General features: G+C 38.4%; 1 protein-coding gene across 2 annotated transcripts in view; it reads right to left on the reverse strand.

Moving 5' to 3' along the window:
- LOC131978571 (inactive dipeptidyl peptidase 10-like) overlaps positions 1–9,240 on the reverse strand; it is a 323,143-nt gene extending 313,903 nt beyond the window's left edge. For both annotated transcript variants that reach the window (XM_059342273.1, XM_059342271.1), the window contains exon 1: positions 9,031–9,240. In XM_059342273.1, the coding sequence (XP_059198256.1) occupies positions 9,031–9,090 (60 nt within the window). In that variant the 5' untranslated portion in view covers positions 9,091–9,240. The remainder of the gene's footprint in view (positions 1–9,030) is intronic.
- Positions 9,241–9,734: the final 494 nt, after the last annotated feature.

The raw sequence follows: 9,734 nt of genomic DNA on the forward strand, positions 1-9,734 counted from the left end.
TCAATTTGTGTCTTTTTTTGGTAATTTTGTTTCCTTTTTTTGGTTATTTTGCGTCTTTTTGGGTCATTTTGTGTCTTTTTTGGTCATTTTGAGTCTTATTTGGTCATTTTGTTTCCTTTTTTTGGTCATTTTGTTTCCCTTTTTTTGGTCATTTTGTTTCTTTTTTGGGTGATCTGAACTGTGCGTGTGAGATTCTGTTCAGTGAGCGGGGGTCGCGGACAACATGCATGTTAAATTGGGGGTCGCCTCTCAAAAAGGTTGAGAACAATGATAGTAAGGAAAAAAACAGTAGTGTGACATCCATGAGTCACTTTAACGTCCAAATCCACTTTTCCTCAAGTCCGCAGGTGAAACTCCACCAGTGTTGTCTACATCTGACCTGTTAATCCTTTTACAAACTCCTCCAGTTGGTCTGTTAGTAGTTCCCAGGTGGAGGCTGAGGTCAGAGCAGCTCTGATTCTTCCTCTAACAGCACGATATTATAGCACTGCATTCTCTTCAACTGTTTTTATTGTTTTACTAGTGCAGTGCACTAGTAAGAAGTATGTATTCATACTGAGGTGTGAATTGCCATTTGGCCAAACAAATCCATGCAGCGATAGTGTTGGCTAATGCCTCTTGCTAGTGAAATCTTAAATAACACAGAAACGCTATCTTTCTGTCCGTAATATGCTTAGCTGCCAGTTAATAAAGTTTTGTTTTTACTGTTGGGCTTACAGAAAGGGCTTAAATCTCCGATTTGCATGCTAATCGTGAGATAGCACATCACGCAGTATGCTGCACTAAAAGTACATTAACATGAACCCAATTAGCTGATATACTATATTGCATGTAAATATCTCATATCAAATGATTATGGGCATTACGCTTAATAACATGAATGTCATCCCTGAATTACAGTAATGCAACACAAGAAGTGCATAAAGCTAGATCTCCGCTTAGCATGCTAATCGTGAGATAGCATATCACGCAGTATGCTGCACTAAAAGTACAGTAACATGAACCCTATTAGCTGATATACTATATTGCATGTAAGTATCTCATGTCAAATGATTATGGGCATTACGCTAAGCAACATGAACATCATCCCTGAATTACATAGTAATGCAACATAAGAAGTGAATAAAGCTAGCACTTCTTATGTTGCATTACTGTAATTCAGGGATGACATTCATGTTATTAAGCGTAATGCCCATAATCATTCGACATGAGATACTTACATGCAATATAGTATATCAGCTAATTGGGTTCATGTTAATGTACTTCTAGTGCAGCTTACTGCGTGATGTGCTATCTCACGATTAGCATGCTAAGCGGAGATTTAAGCCCTTTCTCCTTGATCCATCGAAAACATGAAAACCAAAACTTTATTAACTGACAGCTAAGCATAATACGGACAGGAAGATAGCATTTCTGTGTTATTTAAGGTTACAGTAGCAAGAGGCATTAGCTAACACTATCGCTGCATGGATTTGTTTGGCAAATCTCACCGCACTACAAATACATACTTCCTACGGGCACCGCACTAATCTTTTATAAAACCTAACCAGGAATTTTTTAGCCCTAACCTTAGAAGTAGTTTTGTACCTTCAACCGAAAAAAACTGCAGCCTTTTAATGCCTAACCCTAGAGAAAAGAGACTGAAAGAGAAACTGAAACGCAACAAAGCAGCAGGCAGCCATTGAATGTTCAGGGAAACCAATTCTATCTATTTCAATAGGCAGATAAACTGACTAGAGGGTAGAAAAGGCTCCTACTCCACCATGGTTCTGGGATGACAGAGCACTGATGGAGCCTATTCAGTAAGCTGACTCCTGGCAAACCAGGTGACTAAAACCTCGCAGCACAGATGAATGAATCCTGCCAGGGATCAGTGTGCAAATCTGGACTGATTGTGACGGATGAAACTGAACATCTGTAGGCACAGACGGAAACACAGAGCACAGACACACACAGTTTGAGTCGTGCATGCAGCTCCGGTGCAGTAACTGTACGGGATTTTATCAAGCATGGCAGGTGGTAAAGAGACACTGTTGTGCCTACTGCTTAAAGACTTGATGTCACTTTAATTTTCAGTCGAAGGCTTTTTGTCACTCAGTGATGTGACTATAAATGGCTCGGTGGATACAGTCGTACGCTCAGATGTACTTTATCTTGTCATCTTGAAACAGGATCCTAAAATTGGTATTTCAAAAAAACAGGCTCGGTCCTTTTGCACTTTCATAAATCACTGAGTGTCAGCGTTACCCAAACTTCCTGTCGACATCCCCGCTGTGTAAATTCACTGTAAATCCACAATGTTACAGCACAGCTTGAGAAAATATTGCACCTTCTCCTCCTCGACCTCCCATCCTGCACTGTAAAAAATGTTTGTAGAAATAACAGTAAAACACTGTCAAATACATCAGCCATTCTCAACCTTGGGGTCCCGACCCCAATTGGGGTCGCGAGATGATTTCTGGAGGTCGTCAAATCATTTTGGAAGTCAGCTCTGTCTCCACTGTGTTAAAGTGTTCATGTGTTTTTGTCTTTTTGGTCATTTAATGTCTTTTTTGCCCATTTTGTGTTTGTTTTTTTCAGTAATTTTGTGTAATTTTTTTGTCATTTTTTGTCTTTTTCTGGTCATTTTGTGTCTTTTTTTGCCCATTTTGTGTGGGGTTTTTTTTTTGTGATTTTGTCTTTTTTTGGTCAATTTGTGGTCAATGTGTGTCTTTTTGGTTATTTTGTGCCATTTTCTGGTCATTTTGTGGTCAATTTGAGTCCTTTTTTGCTTAATTTTATGTAATTTTTTGGTCAATTTGATTCTTTTTTTGGGTAATTTTGTGTCTTTTCTGACAAATCCCAAATTAGCAAGTTATTACTTTACAAGGAGTCTCTGGCTTGAAGCTGACTGTTACAAAAAAATATATAAATGCACAGACAGAGAGATGTTTTAGTTGTTGTCTGCTCCATTATTTGTCCAAAATTCGTCGTATCAACTGAGTTTGAGTCTGATCTGAACTGTGAGATTGTGTTCAGTGAGACAACATGCATGTTAAATTGGGGGTCGCGACTCAAAAAGGTTGAGAACTCCTGAAATACATCAGAAATAGGGCGTAAAATTAAAAATTGTATATCACTATATTAGACACTTTTAATTACCGTAAATCAGAGAATAGCACAAAACCTCTCTCTGTCATAAACTGGAAGAAACACACACTTTTGCTGTAAAAATATAACATTTTCATGCAAAATTTATGGAGGAATACCATGATGTGTGAATGAATGACACAATTACCCTAAAAATAACAGGATTATTCAGTCTAAATTACAGCTTTTGCTGATATTTACATTTAAATTTACAGTAGAAAACACACTCACTGTATTTCTTACGGTGAAGTTCTGGCAACCACAGCTGCCGGTATTTTACCGTAAATTAAACAGATTATTTTTTACAGTGTGCACTGTAAAAAAAAAACCGTTGTTTTTACGGTAAAAAACTGGCAGCTGTGGTTGCCAGAACGTTACCGTATTAAATACGGTGCAACTTTTTTCTAATATTATGGTAAAAAGATATTGACACTGTTGATTTCACGTTTAAGATTGCATTTATTCAATTTTTTACCGAATAAATTAAAGATTTTACCATTAGGTAAAATTTAGTACATTTAACAGTGAGAAAAAGTATTTTTGCAAAATGCAAAAATTACAGTGATGCTTTTTGTTACAAACACGGTGCCAATGTATTTTACAGTAATAGAGTAATGTTTTTTTTTTATTTAAAACCAATAAAATAGCTGATATATACATTTACAGTGTTTAATTGTTACTGAAACTGAATTAACCCATTTATCATTTTACGGTCTTTTACTGTCATGGTTTAGCAGTTTTTCACCGTAAAATCTACAGACATTTTTTACAGTGTGCTTCAGTCCCAGTTTATGGCAGCGATCTGCATGTGGGTGGACCCGACACCTCCGAGGACCTCTGATGACACCAGCCTCGGGCTGCATCCGGCCTTGTTTAACTAAGCGAGACCCTGGGAGTCAAGGCCCACGAAAAATCTGCCGGCGTCCTAATTGGATTTCTTATCTTGGCTCGTGGCATAAGGACACAGCTATGATATGAAGAGGGGGCATTTAAGAGGATAACAGAGAGCCGTTAAGACCTCAGTGCCAGACGACGGGGGTCAGACACGGAGAGATTAACGTTTTTTGTGCAACACAGAGGAGTTTGGAAGTACCTAATCCTGACTATGATCCCTGCTTGTTTCACTGATTTCCAAGACAGGTTTGCTGGGAGCTGAAGGCAAAGTGCGTCATGCCGAGCTGCAGCAGCACACGCCTCGGGGTGTCAGACTCTCCAAACCACTGCTTGTTAGAATTTGGGGAGGTTTTTTTTACACAATGCCGATTTCTGATGCAGCGAGCCGCCCGGCTCCACTTCATTTTCTCCTAAAAGTGTAAAAGACAGGCCGTGAAGGAGGAAAGTGCTGCACACAGAGATTCAAAATATGTCTTCAGACCCTCAAGGCGACAGCACATGAGGCTGAATATTTTTGAAGGAAAGTAATTCAAGCTCTGTTTATTGTCACTGTAAGACCAAGCAAAGATACAATTGGGCTCAGCAAGTCAAGAATACAGTGTTTTTTGTTTTTTTTGTGTTTGCCTAAGGTTCAGAAACTTGAAATATACCTTGGTCTTTTGTGTCAATATGGATCTGCAAACTGAGATGTCTTTCATTCCTTTAATCCAGGGGTGTCAAACTCTGGCCCGCGGGCCTTATTTGGCCCACGAGGCAATACCAAATTATTATATTATTGTACTATAAAAGCTGACCCGCCGGTATTATACGGCACATTTACCACTAATACTAGATTTATTATTGTTGTTTTATTTTTAAATGTATTAATCTGTTGAAAAACTTTATTTTGATATTTAAATCGGAAGGATGCAAATAGAAAAGAGGCATATGACTTTTATTTATTTTTTATTTAATAATTAATGACATTGATGTGTTTTTTATTTGAAATTTGATTTTGCATGTCTGCACTACTTAGTTATATATTGTATGTTTATAAGCGTTGCTGGTTCCATATTTAATGTTAAAGCAAAACATGTTTGGTATATATTAAAAGGTTTATTTGTTCAATGTTGGCCCGCGATTTTATTCAAGTTTTAAATTTTGGCCCATTGTGTATTTGAGTTTGACACCCCTGCTTTAATCCTTCTGTTTTACACCTCTCTCCCTTCCATGGTTTTCTTGATAATGATTTTGGTTCTTATCAAGAAAACCCTTGGAAATGTCTAGATATCAGCTCTTAAATTTTACTCTTATGAGCTATTTTTGTTGTTATCATTATATTTGTCCAAACAAATGTACCTTTATTTGTACCAGGTATTAAAATGAACAAGAAATTGAAGAAAACTTTGGTCTAATAATTTTTTCCATGACTGTACCTTGGTCTTTTGAGTCAATATGTATCTGCAAACCGAGATGTCTTTCACTCCTCAAATCCTTCTATTGTACTTCTTTCTGTTTTACACTGAATTTTACAAATATCATTATATGTATGTATGTATACATGACGTGGTTAATTTTCCAAAACACATTTTAGGATTAACAGAACAGGACATTTACCATTCTGCATTGTAGCACCCATAACATAATCATTTCTATATGAAAAATTTGACAAAATTAGCAGTTAACGACATAGAAAATGTAATTATAATTTAATATAATGTCCTGATTGATATTGTAATAACACTTTTTACTGATAATGAGTTTGTTTTTTTTTCAAAACTGATCATGTTATCATTTTGCTGGATAGATTCAGCTTTTTTCAAGTGGCGTGTAAAAACAAAAGTAAATAATTTTTAACGTAACTTACGTTTTTACTTGTGACTACTTCTCTACTGACGTTTTGAGGTACTTTACTTGAGTATTTCCACATATTTAACTTTATACTTCACTACATTTTAGAGGCAAATATTGTACTTTTTACTCCACTACAAAAATAATATTTTGAGAAAAAAGTTTACGAGTTTAAAGAGTCAAATCTACAAGATTTATGCTCAGATTTATGAGATTTAAAGTGGTGAATCTGGGAGAAAAAAGTCGCCTTTTTCCCACTTTTTTCTCGTAAATCTGCGACTTTTTCGCACAGATTTGCCACTTTAAATCTCTTAAATCTGCAACTTTTTTTCTTGTAGATTTGCCACTTGAATCTAGTAAATTTGCAACTTTTTTCTCAAAATATTACCTGAAGTTACCAAATATAGTTCTTTGCCTGATAAAGGGTTAACATTCAATCAATCCCCTTTTTTTTGGTAACCTTTTATAAAAACTAGGTGACATCGTTGCAGAGGCTGATTTAAAGAAGCGATTTGTGCATTCAGTATTCCGGAGAACTTTTAACAGGACAGAAAGATTATTAAACATGGAAAGATTTGGGGCGCCCAGTAGCTCACCTCGTAAAGCGTGCACCCACTGAATGACCTCTGACCTCTGACCTGTGGCCCTGTCCTGCATGTGATCTATGTCTGTACTATCTAATTAAAAGCATAAATCGGAGTGTAGGACCCTAGTTTTTAACAGCAGCTACCTGCAAATGCTCTTAAGTTTAGCTGGTTTACACAATTAATGTCTGGTTACAAAACTGACTTTGTGTAAATGTGAGTTCTGCACTGCAAAAAAGGTGTCTAAAAACAAGATAAAACCACTAAATCTGAGGGAAATGATCTTGCTGCACGGAGAGATAATTTCACTCGACAAGGTTTCTTGAATTAAGATTGTTAAATCTAGAAATAAGCACATCAAAATAAGAAATTAACTCTTAAAACAAGATAGATTATCTAACAAGTTTTTTATCTTGGTAAGAAACACATAATTTGCAGTGTGTGTGCTTGATTTTTTTAAAATTGTTTTTCTGTGTCTGTAAATATGTGTTTTTTATATTTATGCTGCTGCACATCTTGGCCAGGACTCCCTTGACAAAGCGATGATTTATCTCACTTGTGACTCAGATGGCAGAGCGGTCGATCGGAAGGTCGGCGGTTCGATCCCTGGCCGTCGCAGTCTACGTGTTGAAGTATTCTTTGGCAAGGTGCTGAACCCCAAACTGCTGCGCCAGGGTGGCTCACCTCGTAGAGCGTGCACCCAATTTACAAGGCTGAATCCTTACTGCAGGATGAATGAATGAATGAATGAATGGTTGTTTACTGATGAGCAGGTGGCTCTTTGCGGGGTGGCCTCGGCTTGTAAAAGCACTTTGGGTGCAGTCCATCTCATGTTAACCATTCAATGGGTTAAACAAAGGTTAAATAAACAAAGATTTTTTTTAAAATGATGGGCAATGTGCAGGAAAAGATGCTAAATGTGCTGCAGGAACAAGATCATACACTCATGAAAAAAACTGATTCGACCACCCTTGTTTTTCTTCATTTTCTTGTTCATTTTACTGCCTGGTACAACTAAAGGTACACTTGTTTTGACAAATATAATGATAACAACAAAAATTGCTCATAAGAGTTTATTTTAAGAGATGATATCTAGACATGCTTTTCTTGCTATTAACCAAAATCATTATCAAATAAACCATGGAAAATGTCCAGATATGAGCTCTTAAATTAAACTCTTATCAGCCATTTTTGTTGTTAGTTGTACCAGGCATTAAAACGAACCAGAAAATGAAGAAAAACAAGGGTGGTCTAATAATTTTTCCATGCCTGTATATATATCGTTATTCAGCAGCATTAGTTAAGCTAAAGACACTTAATAAATAATGAATTTCTCTTAAAAAAAAAAAAAGGAGGAGGAAGGTTTCAGCCGCCCTGCATGCACAACATACAGTGTGACAGACCTCGCTCCACACACAGCCCAGTGCCATTTATGAGAATGCTATTTTTTGGATTTATTGAACGGCTGGCTCTGGTGGACATCAGCAGACAAAGACAGATGACAGATGAAGAGTTGGCTTGAGCACAAGGGTCACAGAGAAGGACCCAGCAGCAGCAGCACTGCTGATGGAAAACACACTCTCATCCTCTCATTCTAAGCCACCATGGCACCAGGCATCCTATTAACCAATGTGATATGTTCAACCATCTTTCATCTTTAGTTGAACTCCACTAATTCTTAATATTCAGCCTTGTATTCCAAATATTGCACGCCTGTGGGATAGCGGGGAGCAGGATCGATGCGTTTGCCCCAAGCTAAATTTCTCTGGTGGGACTTCGAGGTTGAAAAGTGATGCAAAATCGATACCGCCGTTGAATCACACACACACACACACACACACACACACACACACACACACTCCAAGCCACTGCACACACACACACACACACACGCAGGAATCTCACACTCCTTCAGGTTTAGGTGCACTATATGAAGACAATGCGGATGCTGCCGCGCAGAGACGATCGTGACTGAACAGGAACAGCACGGTGTTAATTGCGTTACCTGTCTCACATCAGCTGCCAAACACACACCTCCTGCTGCCTCCCTGCAGCCACTTTAATAACGTTTATTCATTCTAACAACAGGTCGGAAATCAAGACGATCTCCCGAGACCGTGCTCGGCAAAGTTAAGCAACTGATGCACTATAAAAATGTTTCACACATTGTTCTGGGAAGTGGCAGCCACAGACTATAGCCTCTATAATTCTTTGTCAGTCTTAACAGAATGATCACAACACATAATGTAATAATAAGAAGCGCGACGTGATATGAATGAAATCTCGCCACTGCGCCAGTGTGTGGCTCCTCATCCAACACATTCACACTGCCCCCCTCATCCAAACACAACCAGAGGAGTCACACAGTGTGTTTGCTCACTCTCACGTTGAAATCAAAGTGTTTCAGATCTGATGGAGATGCTCACATATGAAGCATCTCCACAAAACATCTCCAACGCGCTTGTGCGTCAATGCGCATAGCTGCTCACCAAACCCGCACTGAAGTTTGGAGCAGCCATGGAGCTGCCACAGAGTCACATAAAGCTCCAGGATAAGTTCGTTCCAGCGGAGAAGAAACGTGCATAAAGCTTACCTTGATTGCCTTTGTAGATTGGCATTTGACTTGATGCGATACTGTGGCGGTTTGGTTCATGTTGGGACGCCGACACAAACAGTCCTCCTATCCAAATGAGACAAAAACAGCCAGAGAGAGAAGAAGCCAAGCGAGCGCCCTGTATACAACTCGACAGCGTGGGATGATCTGGGTTTTCGCTCTTTGTTCGGTGTGCGTTTGAAGCGCGCAACCGCATCTGACAGCTACTGTATGTGCCTCGCGCAGCGCAGCGCGGTGGGTAGGTAGGTAGGTAGGAAGGTAGGGAGGTAAGGAGGGAGGTAAGGAGGGAGGGAGGCAGGTATGAGCAGATGACCGGTGAGTGAAAACGAGTGGAGACCAGGGGCGACGGCAGGAATGTAAGAGTGGGGGGGCCCGGGGACAGTGTTTGTGTCAGAACCAACCAGCACAAACAGACACACATTCTTCCATAATTTCTTCTTTAATTTTTTTTACATGATATCTTATAAGACCTATATAGCGCTGAAATTTGTGTTCATTATTATCAGTGTTGTTATTAATATTATTATTATTATTTATTTATTTTACATGATATCTAATAAGACCCATATAGCCCTGAAATGTTATTCTTATTCTTATTCTTATGCTTATTATTATTATTTTTAACACAATATCCAATAAGCCCTATACAGCACTGAATTTTCAGTTTTATTATTATTATTATT

The sequence above is a fragment of the Centropristis striata genome, chromosome 10, assembly GCF_030273125.1.
Source record: "Centropristis striata isolate RG_2023a ecotype Rhode Island chromosome 10, C.striata_1.0, whole genome shotgun sequence".
Classification (NCBI taxonomy): Eukaryota; Metazoa; Chordata; class Actinopteri; order Perciformes; family Serranidae; genus Centropristis; species Centropristis striata.